This window comes from Lactuca serriola, chromosome 9 (genome assembly GCF_051521515.1).
Source record: "Lactuca serriola cultivar US96UC23 chromosome 9, Lser_US96UC23_V15, whole genome shotgun sequence".
Taxonomy (NCBI): Eukaryota; Viridiplantae; Streptophyta; class Magnoliopsida; order Asterales; family Asteraceae; genus Lactuca; species Lactuca serriola.
In genome coordinates, this window is record NC_136416.1 from 147,052,766 (window position 1) to 147,070,958 (window position 18,193).

At 37.2% G+C, this 18,193-nt stretch overlaps 1 protein-coding gene across 2 annotated transcripts; it reads right to left on the reverse strand.

The window, feature by feature from the left end:
* Positions 1 to 15,632: 15,632 nt before the first annotated feature.
* On the reverse strand, positions 15,633 to 17,513 carry LOC145073003 (peroxidase N1-like). 2 transcript variants are annotated; one of them, XM_079019545.1, is made up of 3 exons: positions 17,021 to 17,503; positions 16,612 to 16,774; positions 15,633 to 16,497 (listed from the first exon to the last, which is right to left on the reverse strand). In XM_079019545.1, exons 1-3 carry the CDS (start codon positions 17,414 to 17,416, stop codon positions 16,079 to 16,081), a joined length of 978 nt encoding a protein of 325 aa, XP_078875671.1. In that variant the 5' UTR covers positions 17,417 to 17,503; the 3' UTR covers positions 15,633 to 16,078. The 2 variants fall into 2 exon arrangements, with proteins under 2 accessions (XP_078875671.1, XP_078875670.1); XM_079019544.1 differs by having other exon boundaries at positions 15,633 to 16,774; positions 17,021 to 17,513.
* Positions 17,514 to 18,193: the final 680 nt, after the last annotated feature.

Below are 18,193 nucleotides of genomic sequence, written 5' to 3' on the forward strand. Positions count from 1 at the left end.
AACGAAAAAACCTGAGTTTGATGGATACCATAAGCCGAGAGAGGTAGTTCGTTTCAGATACCGGAGAATGTTCTTCACTGCAAGCATATGAGGTTCACGAGGATTCGCCTGAAATCTAGCACAGTAGCAAACAGAAAACATTATATCAGGCCTGCTAGCAGTAAGGTACATGAGAGAACCGATCATCTGGCGGTATAGTGTAATATCGACTGCTGGCTTGTCCAAGGATGGAGTGAGCTTGGTGCCGAACGCCATTGGAACTTTAACCTTTGAATCTCCCATCATGCCAAATTTGGCAAGAAGAGTTTTGGTGTAAGCTTCCTGATTAATAAAGATGCATTCGGGTCCCTGTCTAATATTTAAACCAAGGAAAAAGTTAATTGGACCCATTGAGCTCATTTCAAATTTAGTCTCCATCAGCTTTCTGGATTCAGTTGTTAAGCTAGGATTCGTTGAGCCAAAGATGATATCATCGACATAGATTTGAACAATCATAAGGTGGTTACCTTCCTTTTTAAGAAAGAAGGTTGGGTCAACCGAACCTTGTTTGAATTTGGACATCTTTAAAAACTTAGTTAGCGTTTCATACCAGGCCCTAGGTGCTTGTTTCAGTCCATAAATCGCTTTGTCCAGAATATAGCAGCGATTGGGGTACTTTTCATTCACGAATCCCGAAGGTTGTTCCACATACACCGTTTCTTCGAGTTCTCCATTTAGAAATGCGCACTTTACGTCCATTTGGTAGACCTCAAAGTTCTTGTGTGCAGCGTAGGCAAGAAATATTCGAACAGATTCCAGCCTAGCTACAGGAGCAAAAGTTTCTTCATAATCGATTCCTTCCTTCTGGCAGTATCCTTTCACCACTAGTCGAGCCTTGTTTCTTATTACATTGCCTTCCTTGTCCATTTTATTCCTAAAGACCCATTTGAGACCAACAACCGAGGCATCTTGAGGAGTTGGAATGAGGCGCCAAACTTTATTTCTTTCGAACTCATTAAGTTCGTCTTGCATAGCTTGAACCCAATCAGAGTGATCAAGAGCAGTATTTACTGTCTTCGGTTCAACTTTTGAGACGAAAGAGTTAAACATGCAGAACTCTACTTTTGAGAACAGAGATGCTTGCTTTGCCTTCAGTTGAGATCGGGTCAGGACCTTTTCAGAGACATTTCCCACTACCTATGAAACAGGATGATCTCTGGTCCATTTGACAAGAGGAGGGTAATTTGGATCATAGGATGGATCCAATTCAGCATTTACCATCTCTTCTAATTCAGATTGACTGTCATCATCATAAAACATATCGGCATTCTCCCCCTCGATTGATGAGCTTTCAGGGGTATCTTGACTTTCTGGTGCTACAGGAGTTTCGGGAGCATTTGGGCTTTCGGTAGCAACAGTACCTTCGGGTGCAGTAGAGCTTTCGGGAGCTACAGTACTTTCGGGTGCAGATGAAGAAGAGTTCTCCCCCTCAACCTGTGAACTTGGAAGTTTTGATGAAGATGGATTCTCCCCCTCAACTGAAGCACCGTGCTGAGAAGGTTCAGCTGGAACTGATTCTCCTTCACCCAGTCGTTTGGCAGCGTCATCGACGATTTGCTTCAGATGATCAACTTTGTTATCTGCTGCATTGGCTTCTGAGAGAGTAACCTTCTCCGGTTCATCGAACAACTCCATAAACTGCTCAAACAAATTTGCAATCGAGGCTGTGACTTGGCCTGTTTGAGAAAAGATTTCTCCAACTATTTCTTCCGTGGCCTTCAGCTTCTTGACATAACTGTCATCGAAAGTCACATAATACGTTTCTTCAATTTTCCTCGAATGCTTGTTTAAAACCCTGTATGCTTTCGAAGTGAGAGAATATCCCAGAAAAATCCCTTCAACGGCTTTTACGTCGAACTTGTTACGATGTTCTTTAGAATTGAAGATAAAGCATCGTGAGCTGAATACGTGGAAGAATTTGACGTTTGGCTTTCTGTTATTGATGATCTCATAAGGAGTAAGAGTGAAACTCTTATTGAGATAGGACCTGTTCTGCGTAAAACATGTTGCAGCAATAGCATCAGCCCAGAAATATAGAGGTAGATAAGCGAAACATAGCATAGTTCATGCTGCCTCACACAAAGATCGGTTTCGTCTTTCGACAATCCCGTTTTGTTGAGGGGTGTAAGGAGCTGAGAAGTTGTGACTGGTCCCTTTTTCTGCTAAAAATTCTTCAAATTCTTTATTCTTGAACTCCAGCCCATTGTCGCTTCTGATTTTGCTAACGACTTTCCTCAGCTGCACTTCGACCTGCTTGATAAACATCTTTAGCTTGAGAGTTGCCTCAGATTTGTGCTTCAGAAAGAACACCCATGTAAAACGTGAAAAGTGATCAACAATAACAAGAATATACTTGCTACCACCAATGCTTTCGATAGACGATGGACCACACAAGTCAATGTGAATCAACTCAAGTGGTTCAACGACTTTAGTGTTTATGATGGATGGGTGACTTTGACGACTCTGCTTCCCCATTTCACACGCAGCACACAAATGTTCTCGATCGAACTTGAGCAATGGAAGACCCCGAACATGACCTCCCGTGACAAGTTTGTTGATATCCTTGAAATTGAGATGGGAGAGCCTTCAGTGCCACAGCCAGCTATCGTCAGAATGTGCTTTGGATAATAGACAGATAGCTGGATTTCCTTTGATAGGTTTAAGATTGAGAGGAAACATTTCGCATTTGTGCTCTGATTTGAGAATCACTCTTTTTGTTTTCTTCTCTATTATTTGCGAACCCTCATCATCAAATGAAACTTTAAGACCGGTACCTCGAACAAGTTGAGATACACTGATGAGGTTATGCTGTAGTCCTTCAACATATGCAACTTTTCTAATCGTGAAGTCTCCATTTGTAATCATCCCATAACCTTTTATTGTGTTATATGAGTTGTTCCCGAATTTGACATTCCCGCCATTTGGAAGAGATCGAAATTCCCTCGGCTCTTCCTTCCTCCCTGTCATGTGACGTGAGCAGCCACTGTCAATATACCATTCTTCGTCGAACTGCTCGTCACTGATAACCTGCAAAAATCAAGCAGATTTAGGAACCCAAAGTTTCTTGGGTCCATGTGAGCCTTTCACAGGAACATGAATAACAAGAGAGATGTCAACAAGATATGTTCTTTTTATTAAAGTTGTTTCATCTTTCTTTTTAATGGTGAAAACTTTAATTTTGTTGGGATTTGTTACAGACGGTTTGGTTTCAGGATTTGATGTTTGGGTCTTGGCATGCTTTTGAGCATTCTTTGATGGGTTTTAACCATAAGAACTTTCCTATGTGCGCATGCAAAACCCTAATGCTCGAATCTAGGCTTTCTAATAAACATGCTTTGAATCCAAGACTTCTAATTACTAATTAGGTTAAACAACAACATTGAAACAGATCTAGAATCATACCTTTGAGTTCCTTGTTGATCTTGAGGTCTTGGAGCTTCTAGAGTCACAAATGTCACTCCTCTAATGGCTTACAAACACCAAAGCAAGGAGGATGATTTGGGAGAGAGGAGAGGGGAGGAATTTCGACCAGAGGTTCCTTACTTTAGGTCAAGTGTCGAATTCCCTATGCCATGGGGTCTATTTATACTTGTAGACTCCTTAAGGGTTACAACCTAAACCCTAATTGGATAATCTTCTCTTAAGGCTATCCAAATCCATTCCTAGATAAGCATATGGACGATTTTAGCTTTCCTAAAGCTCTTAGAATCCGTCCAAACCATATCCTAATGGATTTACAGTCTAAAGCTTAACTATCAAACAATTGACAGTTTATACCCCTTTATTTAATTAATTTCTTTAAGTCACCAAATTAATTCTAATTAATTCTATGACTTATATTAATCAAATAACAATATATTATTCATTATATTATTCCCATAATATATTAATAATATTTATTCTCTCTTAATAAATCATCCTATCAAGTTGCTATGGTGAAGGCAACCCAAAAGGACCATGCACAACCGGATATAGTTACAGCCTTAGACACTATTCCAACATTCTTAACTGAGAAAACCTTCGATTTTCCTTTCAAATCTGCTGAATGTTTTGGATTTTGAGTTTGAACATAATTGGATTTAGAATGGGGTTGAGAAGAATTAGAACGAGAGAAGTTAGACTGATAAGTTTTCTTGACTTGAGGTTCTAGGTTCCTCTTTTGTTTTTGGTCATTAGTGGGACCGAACCTTGAACCTTGATTGCTTTTGCTCTCGGAACCGAACCTATGCTTTCGGTAGCTGGTGTTCTCTGAACCGAACCTTTCCCTTTGGATGTTATTCCTTTCAGAACCGAACCTGTCCTTTCAGTTGTAACTACTTTCTTGTGTCCTCATAGTACTTTTCTCTGACTTGGAATTTTTATCATGATAAGAGAAATGGGCGTTTTGAGATCGCCAAAACTGTTTTCGTTCCGAGAGATTCTTCTTGTATCTCAGATTCCTTTTCTACTTCTGATCCTTTACTTGCTTCGGCTGTCGGTGGATGTTGGCTTTTTGCTTTTGCTTTTTGCCAGCCGGTTCACTTTGAACTGATGATGTTTCGCTCAAAGGAGTGACTTCTTCTACAGGAACTTCTTTTGTACCACTAGTACTTGGCACGTCGAAGTTATCAGGCTTGTTTAGCGGCTCCGGCACATATATGGCTTTCGTTTTCCATGAAGTCCGTTCTGACAGACCATCAGTTTCGTCTGCATTATCTATAGAAGCAGACCAGAAGAACTCATCACAACCATCTGCATTATCTTCGTCTACAATGGCTGTGAGTTCGGCTGTCTGATGTTCGGTTACTCCTGTGACCTTATATACCTGATTTGGTGTTGTTCTCACCTTTTGGTACACAACAACCTTTTCTTCTAGAATCGGGGACTTATTTTGGGACAAACGAGCAAACTCCACAGAATTTTTAGAAATAAGATTTCTGTGGTTTCCAGGTTCGCTCTTGATAAACTCAGAACAGTCAACTTCATCCTCTATAGAAATTTCACTCATATCATCATCCTCATTAAGCTCAGACGCGTTATCAACATCTATTTTATTTTCTGAGCTCAAGTTGGCATTCAATGAGTCAAATTTTTGTATGGTTTCGGTCCTTAGTTTCAGTTTATCATTTTCATCCAAAATGTTTTTCAGCATGTCCTTATGGTCCTTGGACTTTATGAAAGATTCAATTTTGTCTAGACCATACATGTAGGTTGGATTCACATCATCAGACAAAACTACACTTTCGCAATTATATGCTTCAGCGTCGGTTTTATCCTCCTTGAATTCAAGGAATGGCAAAATCATGCGATGAATTTTCTGTCCTATTTCACAGTTCAAATAAAGTTGAGTGATGTTAGAATAAAGATGCTTAGCAATTAAACATAACACATTTCTTTGTTTCAAAAGTTTCAAATTGTCTCTTTGTAAATAAATGTTTTCGTCTTTGGATTTAATCAACTCTAACTCCTTCAGCTCTATCCACATCCTCCGTTCCTCACTCTTTGATGATACCCTGCTTATTTGGTCAGTTAGGTTAGAATTGGTGACCCGTGTTTGAGTTAAACTGCTATCTAGATTTGAGATTCTTGAGTTTAAGCTTTTCAATTCTTTTTCATATGAGTTTTGTGGGACTTTATATGAAATAAAAATGGAATGTACCTTCTTGATTAATTCATCAAGCTCATTGAATTGCACGCTGAGAGGTTTTGCTGTGAAGCATAAGTCCTCTCGCTCCTTCTTTTCTTCATTCCCACCGTCTGTATTGTATCCCCTCATTTGAGATACATCCGTCACCATCAAGCACTTCCCACTGCTTTCTTCACCTCTAGCAACATACGGCTTTCCATGAGATGGCTTCCTGACTTCATCATCCTCTGAGTCGGTTGACCAGACCTGCACACCACCGAACTCATCATTCGTTGCCGAACCCTACACAATTAAAGCATTCATTGAAGGGTTAGCAGTAGCTTTCTTTCTCTTGATATCTTCCAACTTTTTCATCAGCACAACCTCTTCATCATTTTCCTCGTGCTTCTCTGCCATTTTCTTCAAGACACAGTCTTTGGCATAGTGGTTCTTTCCTCCACAGTAGTAGCAGTTCACACCAGAATCTCCTTCAGCTTTCGGCTCTTTCTTTGGTTCTTCTGCCTTCGGTTCCTCCCTCACCTTTTCAGAACTATAGCTTCCCTGCCAATTCCAATTCTTATTTGTAAGGAATCTTTTCTTAATGAACCTCTTTGGATTTGACACCATCATTGCATAATCTTCAGATGTAAGATCATAATCTTCTAAGTTGATATCTTCATCCTCTACTACACTTTTGCTTTTGGATAGAAGAGCCAAGGATCCCAAGCTTGAAACCACACTTTTCTCTTGTAAGACTATCTTTTCTTGGGATTTCAGAATCCCTACTAGCTTTGCCAAAGAATAATATTTGAATTGCTCATGAGCTTTAACAGTGGACACAACTGCTCTCCACTCAGATCTAAGACCATTCAAAAAGGTAACCTTTTGTTCAATCAGCTTCCTTTCTATATCGTGTTTGATCATCATACTAAGAAGATGATTGAAGCGATCGAACGTCTGAGTAACAGTTTCATCGTGATTCTGCTTAAATTCGCCAAACTCTGATAAGAGTAAAGTCTGAATGGAATGCTCCAGATCTTCATCTGTGGAATATAACTCTCGCAGCCTATCCCAGATTTCTTTAGCAGTGCTGCATGAACTCACTAGCCTGAACGTATCGGATTGAAGAGCGAATCGAATCAGTCTCAATGCTTTAATGTTGCACTGAAACTTTTCCTTTTCATCTTGAGCAACATCCTTTACGTCTTTTAACAGATCATTGTACTCTTTCTGAGTTTTAATGATTTTTAACGTTGCAGAATGAGCAAATGGTCCAAAAACTATTGCCTCCCAAATAAGGTATCCATTGTCTTCTGATCCAATGACATAATCTTCGAAGTGATGTGGCCAGACTTCATAATCCTGGGTGTAAAGAATAGGAATCTTCGTCGTTGATCCGATGTTGTTTGAGATATTGATGGGATTTGATTGTGACTCGTCCATGCTTGATCGTTTAACCTGTTTGAAAGATCAGACTTGTAATGAATAATATTAGGGCAAACCAAATAAATACTGAGTTACGTCAATTATGGAATGACGGCTCAATAAATATTAGTTAATGCGGAATAACCCTAATCGCAAACTCTTTCACAGAAAAGATGTGTATGAATTACACAGCCTCCCGCTCTGATACCAATTGATAAGTTATTAATTAACTTGATGATCGATTAGATCTATGTAACAGGTAAGCGATGAATATAAAAACAGTAAATAACCCAATAATGAATCAAGATGTGTCGAATGATTAGATTACTCAATCCTCAGCAGAGCTCGACTAAGAACTTCCGCTGTAGAGGATACTTAGGGTTACAAAAACAAGAACGATAACTTTGCTAAACAAATAAACCTCTAAACGTTACTGATCGTCTCTTTTGTTCTAGGATGCATGCAAGCATCTATATATACTAAACCCTACTAAACTCACAGATGGACAGGCCCATACCGGAGAGACATATTAGACTAACTAACGAGCCCAATAGACGCAACACAAAATATGACCCAACAAACATAAATAAAACACCTTTTATTTATCACCATATGATTACACATTATTCATTGTATATTGTTTCATCTATCAACTTTATTCCAGAATTTAAAACAATAGTTGTCCCATGCTCCAAGCATGTACACTATGTTTTCTAAACACTAGTCATGCCATACACCAAGTATGCATACTATATTTGTCTATGATCTTTACTTTGTGAACTAGATCCATTGAACATAACTTCAATGATTCTCTTTTCACAGACCCAAATCCTTACTGCAAATGCAAGAATTCCAAATTCATGCGATTTACTGAAATCTGTTAGATTCTAAACTTATATGCATTGATCCTCTTGTAATGATTATGCACGAAGTCAGAAAGACTTGACAACAATCATTACAGAGTATTCCAAAGGAGATCAGCTCCTTGGAAACATCCTTCTTGCATTAGGTTTCCTAATCTTACACAGATTGAATAATTTCTAACTTTGAAACATTTCCATATTCCATTTTGACTATCACTTCTGAACAAGAGTTGCCTCCTTACAGATTATGTCAATATGGTCCTTCCAGAATTATCACTATACTTTCGACTGTCCTTGAGCAACCAATCTTTGGTAAACCTTAGATTGTCCTCGACAATTGTTTAATCCTTTTAGTCATATCCAGTTCTAAACCTTTTCCCTTCTTAATGCCCCAGGCATTTGGAAAATTTTAGAATGGATGAATATAGCACATCTAATCGATCCTATATCCGAAGCATATGGGACACGATTCATGATGTCTCAAAATAAAGACTAAACCAGTCTTTTGCTATAACATTTCCATTTCTATTTGTCAAGTTCTCATAATTCAGATTATGAAAAGGGATGCCGTAATCATAATAGAATTTTAGAACGCAAATAATGGACCCATATACAGAATTTCCTTATGTTGAGCCATTCCAACATGAAATTCATATATATACTTGACTAAATGATTAAAACCTCACGATCTAAGCTTATAGATTTGAGATGAAGTATAATTTCCTCTCCCTTAATTATAGCAAAACAACTCTTTCCCAATTGAAACTTTTTGTTTTCTATAATTAACATTGCTAACTTGCAATACTTATCATAATTATCATGCTCCCACTAACATGATGATTATTAGCATAACACTTATGCTCCCACTAGCTTTGACATGTACTCAGAAATCAGTTGACTTTCTTACCAAAGTTCAGATTTCTGATACTAGATTGTTTTGATAGAACTTTATCACAATCATACACCTTCCCTTAGATAGCATACTTGTGTGTCTAAACAATTATGAAGAGGGATGCCGTAATCATAATGGTTAGACCTTTTTGCCACTTCTCACAAGTCCAGGTTAGTGTGCCGGTAAACCACACACGCTCCACTAACGACTTTGAGAATGCAAATATCACAATTGCTATCTAGCTAAAATCTACTTAGTGAAAGTGTTTCCTCACCATCATTTTCATGAATCGGAGAGAAACCTTATGACACTTAGATTTAATGGTTTATGTGTTCTTATCCATGTGAATTGTCAAAACAATAGTCACAAGGCAAGGATAATAACAAATCCAAACTCATATGGACTGAACTCAATCTTAATTTCTTGCCACCTGGCAGCTCAAGGGCCTGTCATTGCTTCCAAGTTGTTGTGCAACTAATTGAGAACTCTAAGAACTCATATGCAAAGCCAACTTTAACTGGAATGGGCACAAAATATGTCAACATGATAGGTTATAAACCTCAAGTCGTGTGCTAGTGAAGAACTTCAGGTTTTATTCTTGATTAGTTCTTGAGACTTTCAAGACCTTTAAGACTCCCACTGTCCTCTTGACCTATAAGACTCCCTTGTCAAACATCCAAGAGATAGTGCTGATTCTAATCAAGACAAACACTTCACACAATTGGCCTTAGTTGGTCTTTGTTTTATCCAAAACATCACAACTTACCAATTTCAAATGTACAAGAGTAGGAAACTTTTACTCTTACATTTGACAAGTGTTTTAAGCCATCTTTAAGACATGTCACTCAAGATACAATCTTGGAGTATGACTCTAAGACTTGTATCGGGACGAAGTATGACTCGTCTTCTTGATTTAACCATTTCAACAATTCAAGATCCCTCTTCTTAGTCATAAGAATGCACTAAGATTTCCTTAGAGAACTAATTATGCTATGGTTTCTTAATCATTAAGATGGTCACAAAACAGATACTAAAGTACTCTCCCATCTTTTCAGATTTGAGAAACTTCTATACTTCTGCCTAATTTGATTCTTCTTATTCGCTCTGCCATACATTGGAACCTTTTCAAATGTCTTAGAGTTACACTTAAGCTTGTAAGTATAATCGTATTTACTGAGCTTTAGTAAACTATGACGAATAGTCTTATCAATCTTTTGTGGTGGACTTAATCAGTGCACAAGAATGTGTACTCGATCCCTTAGTCCTTTACTTGAATCACACATCCATGTGACCATGTAATTAGTCTTATATTTCCAATACTTGAAAGTTCTCATTCATCATGCTATACAACTTGCATGATTCCAAGTTTCTATCCAACTGAGACTTGGGTGATGAGAATTTTTCCTTATTTTGTAAATTTAGACATTACCACAAATGAAAGAATCAATTTCATATTTCCACTCTTGCTATTAATGGAATCATATAAGCAACAATTTTTCCTCAAATGCCATTGTAAGGATATTTTAAAATAAATAAAATCAAAATTTTTCTTTTATTTTAAAACTATGCGGAAAAACTTATCCTTACAATCCATATGAAAACTTGTTGTTATCTATTCCTAAGCAATATCTCATAACTCCTAAGAAGTAGCTCAAGAATCTGATCTTCAAGCTACGCGATAGAAATCCATCTACGCGATCAGATTCAACATATTCTTTCTTTAAGTTTCTTTACTTTTCTTTGATTCTTAAAACATCAACATGTGACCCAGTCACATCATGTATCAAGAATCTCAGATTAGAAACTTAGCAGAGTTAGATAGTGGACTTTACCTAAAGTAGAGTCAAACGTATTGACTTTAACATCCTTAGGTAAATTTGGCAGCTTCGCAACTAATGTCCCTTTCTTTGGCAATATAAACATATGGACCCTTTGATAATGGTATAAGGGACTATCACAGACTTAGCTTTCCTCTTTACCATTTGGTCAACCGAGTTGACATGGCCGATCCCTTTCCATTGGGAAGAGAATGCTTTCCAAGATTTCCTGTGTCACTATTGTCAATGTCCATCAAGTTTTAAGGAAGTTGATCTTAACAAATAGATAAGATCATTAAGGGTCTTGTCATAGTCTGTTTCATAGGTGTCCCAAAGGAACTCACAATGTGACTTAGAAAGTGATTGAACCACCAACTTTCTCAAGATTTTGACACCCAACTCTCCCGGCTTGTCAATATGTGACTACATCTCCAAGATGTGACCACACCTAGACCTTGCCTTGCCAATAGGGATTGAGTGACTATAAAATTTTCAAGAACTTGTGGGTTGGGGAGAATAATTGGAGGAGGTGAATGAAGTATGATTTCCAAGGGACATAATCTTCATTTAGGAAAGTTTGTTTCAAGAGATTTGGGAAGATCATAAATGTCTAAACCAAACATCTTTTGGGAGATATTCAAGATAGTTGATCTTAAGTCCTTAATATGACACCCAATATGAAATATTAAGGCTAGGACCAAACAAACTATTTTATAACTTAGAAGAGGGATGCCGTAATCCAAGCTATAAAATATTTGAAGGTAGGTGAATGACGATTCACCAATTTCCACCAAGATAAACGAAATGTATTATTAGGTTTTAATTGGTTTTGAAACTCCTAGATCTTTTGAGATTCATTGAACTGTTCAATGGCATGTTTCAATCTCGAGTGTGCCCTTCAGGTTTTGTGACTGGGATGCTGAGGATCACAAAACAAGGTGTGAAGTAACCATGCAAATTACTTGGTACCCTTAAGTGTTTACCCCTCAATCGATGTGCCGGTTAACCATACACGCTCCATCAATACTATGATAAACATTAAGTTACCCTTTTCCTACCTTGTTAAATACGAGTTAGTGTGCCGGTTAACCACACACGCTCCATTAACCGACTTAAACAAAGTGCAAAGTGTAATTTCATGGATTAGCACCTTATTCATATTTTCCTAAGTAACTAAGATTGGGAATTATTAAGAGTTTAGTTATTTAGTATTTATCATTAATACTTTTAATGAAGGGAGAATTATAGTCCTGTTAAACCCGTTCGGCTAACGACCCTCCACCAGTCAAGCAAGCGGTGGGTGAGAGTGGACACCCATTAACTTGCCATTTAATAGGCAACAACCTTATACCCACCTTATAGACCGGCTTCGTGAATGAGGCGTACTAGCGGTAAGACTGACTTTACTGTTATACATACACATATATATATATATATATATATATATATATATATATATATATTATTAACTTATAATATTATAAAGTATAAGGGCTGAATTTTAACTCTTTAAAATTCTAAGGGCCAACTTGGAATTAATGTATTCATAAGTGAAAACTTTTCAAATTCCAAAACTTGAGGGAAAGTTTTGAAACTATTCAAAACTAATTAATTCCATAACTTATGTGTTTAAAGTAGTTTTAATCCAAAAACTCTTCAAGTTCCATAATTTGATGACAAGTTATGGAAGACTTTAAACTAATAAAAGAATTAACTTTTCTTTATTTTATTATGGAATTAATTAAGATTACACTTTTTTAATTTATTATTTAATGAAGAGACTCTTGGTCCTCCATAACTTGAGGACAAATTATGGAGTCATAACACCTTTTAATTAGAACTAGACTCTTCATTTTTGTAACCTTTGCCAACTTTTATGAATTTTATGAAAATTAAATGTGAATTTTCATATAACTTGAGGACAAGTTACAAAAACACATTTTAGAATCAACTCTTAGATTAATTTGGATTGAAAACAACTATTTCACTCAACTTTTCTATTAATCTAAGCAACTCATAAGAACAAGATAATTCAAATCAAACTTTTTCATGTAATTAGTCTAAACCTTAAACTAATACAAAACATGAATCTATTGACAATTATCTTTGAAATTGGATTAGCATGAAAATTACCACATCAAAAACAAGTTTATAAGTTTAAAAACATCTTAGGGTAATGTTCCTAGTCCAATTCCAGCCAAAAAAGTCGAATTTATGCTGTCTGGGGGTCCAACTCGTCGAGTGCATGAACCAACTCAACGAGTTGGATCGATTTGATCACTTTTTAGGCATGGACTCGCCGAGTCTCCTGATGGACTCGCCGAGTCTGATGATCAGACAACAACAATTTCGATTTTTAAACAGTTTTGCAAGTATAACAAGAAAACAAGCCTAAGCTCTGATACCACTGATGGGTTTTGAGCATTCTAACACTCCTATGGTGTACATGCAACCCTATAAACCTTGGATCTATGTTTTCTCTATAATACATGCAAATAAGAACTTTCCAAGGCTTTAATCCTAACTAGCATATTATGAAGTTCTTATACTACAAAGTACTAGTTAGATGACATACCTTTCGATGTAGCTTGATGTCTTCAAGCTTTAAGAGCTTAGCCACAATAGTGTGGAAGCCTCAAATGGAATCACAAATCACCAAAACACCTTGGAAGACTTTATAGAATATGGATACTTGGTTCTCTCTAGTGAAATTGGCTAGCCCTTCTTAGTGTACCACACTAAATCCAATTTCACCAACCAAGGACATCTTTATATAGTGTGGAGGATTAGGGTTAAACCCTAATACCCATGACCTTTCATTTCCTAGGATCCATGGGTTAAACACTCCATGGACTATCCATGAAAGCTTAGCCCAACCTAAATGAACTTGGCCCATTCCATATATATAAGAGTCCATATTTAATTAGTTCCGTTTGATCACTTAATTAATTATAAATTAATTCTTGATCAATACTAATTAAATAATATGATTCCATATTATTATATTAAAACTTATAATATATTAATATTAATCATAAACATACTATTCTCAAAAGATTATCCATATAAATTCTTTCGGTGAAGTGCAACCCAAATGGACCATGCCAGGTCGGGTCAAGTACATACCAAATATAGTTATGGACTTAGACATTAATCCAACATTCTTATGTCTTCTTTAGCTTGGATTCGAAGCATATGAGTTCCTAAGGTGGACTTCTTCTTAGATCTGGACCTTAAGAGGTCCACAAAGTCCTATCTATCATGTGTTATGCTATTCCTTTGGAGATATGAACCTAGGTTGCCATTTTAGAAGCTATTTCACCAAAAGAAGCCATATGAGTGTGCATGAGTGTAAAGGTTAGGCATCTACGTGATTATTATGTATTGGAAGGTTAGATCTATAGGTTAGAGAAGCAAATTTGACCTCAGAAGGTCTTTTGAGTGTTGCCATGGATGGAACTCATCGAGTCCATAAGGGGACTCGACGAGTCGAGTCAGGTTGCCCCACGATTCGTGACCGGTGGTAACCCATCGAGTGAAAGGTTAAGTCGACGAGTCAAGTGAGGATTTATGAGGATTAAGAGGACACACATGGACTCGCCGAGTCATACGAGTGCACTCGACGAGTTTGGTCAAAGTTTGACCGTTGACTAGGGTTAACTTCATTTGACCTTAGGGTTTGGTCAAGCTGGTTCAAGAGAGGTCGGGGAGGGGTAGAATGGTCTTCTACCCATTCTTTAGAAATGAGGACAAGAGACAGTATTGATTAGAGATGTTATTATGTTGATAAAAGGAGGCTAGGTCGGGTTATCAAGCACGAGAGGTTATCCGACATCGTACGAGGTGAGTCTTCTCACTATACTTTACCGAGAGTGGTAATTATGTGTGATCGGAAGGTCTATGTGCTATGATGAGTATGTGATGCATGCTGTTATATGATATGCTTGTGCTATGTTATGTTATGAGTATTATGACATGGACCGGAAGGTCGACAGTGTATGGGCCGGAAGGTCAAGACGGTACGAACCAGAAGGTCAGAGAAGTGGGACCGGAAGGTGTACCAGGACTATGGGACGGAAGTCCCCTGAGACACATGGACCAGAAGGTCTTGTAGATCTATAGCATTGAGTAGCGTATGTGCGAATGTGGTATTTTGGGGAACTAACTAAACATTTATGCTTACCGTTTATGTGATATGTGTTTCAGGTACAAGCGAGGATCGTGGGAAGGTGCTGACATGATCTGTACACATTGATGGAGTCTTATGTATTTGAGGTCTTGGGATTGTTTTATTTGGTGGACATATGTCACATTGGATTTTGATATTTCTTATGAATGAAATTATGTTTTTTTTAAAAAATTTGTTTTGGAAATTCACGTTGTTACACATAGTGTGCGTAATAACAAGTCGGATTCACAATGTAAATCTGAACTGATCGAGCTTTTTCATATTGTTAATCTTAAAAATTAAAATATTTATAGTTTAGATTCACAGTGTCAATCTACACTGATCGAGTTTTATTTTTTTTTAGTCGGTGTTAATGTTTATTAATTGAGTACAAAAATTACTATTTTTTTTTGTATAATTAGTTTTTTTTTTAAAATAAACTTAAATATTAAAAACTAACAAAATGAAGTGAGTTTTTTTCGAAAAAAAACTTCGTGTTTTATATATCATAATGGATCTCTATGGAAAGATGACGAAAAATCAAGAACAACGGTATATTCGGTTTTTTTTTCGATAAAAAATATGGCCTAAAAAAAATTTAAACGAAAAAAAAAAGATGAGTTTTTTTTATAAGGAAATGGATTTTTTTGATATAATCTGATGTGTTCTGTGCAGAGAAAGTCTTTGTGACCCATTGCTAGTAGGTACTGCCTTTCTTCTGGGTTGTTTTACTCTTGTGTTCCGGTTCAAGTGAGTGCTTGTGTACTGGAGATAATGTAAACATACATACTTTTTAATTATATGAGAACATTGTTCACGTAATTTTACAATCTTGTTCTTCCTGATTAATAAGCTTAATATATGAAAAGCAAACTTGTAATTTCCTAGCCTGTAATTGCCAAGATGGTGGTTTCTTTGTATAAGAGATGAAATGAGGGTCAGACGAGTATATATGACCCCATAATATGGTCATTAATCTCGTGGATAGCTGAAACAGAATTCCAATATTACTTTTTTCATCTATTACAATTGCTTAATTACCAATACTCAAATAGCTAGCCCCATCGAGTATCTTAATTGAGGAGGTCCAACTCTTATTCCTAAAAGTACAAAAGGTTATTATCGTATATCCATGCTATATATAGCGTGTTCACGTGCAATGAAATCCAACCCTACGAAAGAAGTTCTCGTAATTCAATGAAATACTAAAATGAACATATGACATGTCTATACAACACATGTTGATTTAATCGTCGCGTCGATCAATCATCAATTAATTGCGTAACAAACCCTACGAATCTCTCCCTCATCCCCAGTCTTCACCCCAACATCACCCAACCTCACCATAGATTTCCCGAACTCGACACTGAATTTTGATTGTTGCTCTCTACTCCCTCCAAGAAACCATTCCACAAACCTTTGCGTTCGTGGGTCATTCCATAGCTGTGAGTCTGATTCAAGTATTCCCCTCCCGTTCTTTAGGTTTTCATAGTATGAAATGTCAAATTTGTGTACACTGCCTGTATCTAGGTCGACGCGGTTTGCATCATCGCCACCCTCTGGACACAGACTTCTAAGATGGGGAAGGAACGTTTGGTTGATAGCTGGATCGGGTCCATTGGTGCTATTGAAATTGTATAACCTGTAACAGAATAATTCACAGGCTGCTGTTCCAATCGTATGCCCTCCTGGGTGATCATGGAAACCCATAAACACATCCATGGATTTTTTAATTACTAGGTCAGTTCCATTTGTTATGTTATGACCATATACTGTTGTAGTATGTTTTGTACTCAACTTACCAGTAAGGGTTACTAGATCTTGAATGTTAAGTCCTTTCTCAGCGAACTTTTTAATTTGAACTTCAATGGAGTCCTTTCTACCAGGCAAGTTTGTAGCATCTGATTTCCGCGAAACTAATCCATCTCTGCGACCTGTACGCACTTCCCACCAGAAGCCCCCACTCTGTAAAATATTAAAAAAAATGGAATAATTACATGTTTTAAGTCAGGTAGATACAGCTTATTGTTCAATGGCGGCATCCTTCAAGGTTCATTCACAGTTTAACAATCGTTGTACGTGTAGGTTTTCTACTAAAGGGAGCTGATTAGTGATGGATGTGTAAGAATTCATCAACTTATCCGAAATACATGTTTTGTCGCCTCCATAATGCTTGAAATAAAATAAGCATGAAAGGTAGGAATTAGTTACTTGCACCACAGAATCACGAGCAGCGAGGGCAAGAATGTCAGCACAGGAGACCACCCCAGGACAGATGGTTTCGAGTTGGGACTTTGCTGCATCGATGACTTCAAAGCCTCTCAATCGGTTATTAGGAGGTGCAGTTTTTTCACCATAAGACCCATCTAACAGGATAGATGCATCACAGCCACGGACAAAGCAATCATGGAAGAACATTCTTAATAAACCAGGTGCAATTGTGGTGTTGGAGTTGACGAATGACTGGACCACAGACTGCACGATGATTTCTGCCCTTGGGCATGTGGTCCGGTAGAATCCAACTCGTGTACCTTGGCCTATTGCCGAGGTGGCTAAAATGATTACAAACAAGATGGGTGTTTTGTTATTAGAATACTGGGCCTCCATCGCCACAAAGATTTGTGGGTAGTGGTTTAAGTGAAGGGTGGGAATTGGGATCACGTCTTTTATAGTGATTGGAGTGAGAGCTAAGCACATGTGGGGTTGCAAAAAATTAAGTAACGCCGACCACTATACATGCACACCAAAGGAGGGGATGCAAAGATCCAAACTTTCTCATATTATATAGAGATCCACATCCTATAATTCTAGTTTAAAAGGAAAATGTGTTTTTTATCCGCTACTTCTTTATAAAGTTGTTGATATGACTTACAAGTATATATTCAGAATATCATATGTTTCCCAAGAAAAGTTTTCATCCAAAAGCGGTTTATAACTTTGGAAGAAATCCGATCCGGATGGGATTAAAATCAGGTGTATATATGCAGCGCGTGAAGATGCAAATTTGTGTTTAACTTTTATAATCATTTTTATTTCCACCAATATGAAAATAATTATTTTAACCACATGTGATGAATAGTAAATTATATATATCGTTCATATGGATTGAGTTAATGTGTATTTTCTTTTTGGTTGGATAGTCTATATAGTATGTTTTGTTGCTGGTTTCGTCCATAACAACATAAAAAACTGCATTCCTCAACCCATCCCTTTTTATCTTGAAACATCCACCAACCCACTTTACCTCTCTAGCTTCATCAGCTTCATTCTAGTAAAAAAATTGAAGCATACCGACATCATATTCCAGTGAAGAAAATCATACTCGAAACCATTCCGGATTGATAATCGAACTCCATGTTAGTGTATTGTTATAAATCATGTATT

What these genes read in the sequence shown, in the direction of transcription:
- LOC145073003 (XM_079019544.1), bottom strand. Translation starts at nt 17,506, where the DNA reads ATGTGCTTAGCTCTCACTCCAATCACTATAAAAGACGTGATCCCAATT. An exon ending in CTCGTGATTCTGTGGTGCAA is followed by an intron (nt 16,775 to 17,020) that starts GTAACTAATTCC and finishes AATATTTTACAG; the next exon opens with AGTGGGGGCTTCTGGTGGGA.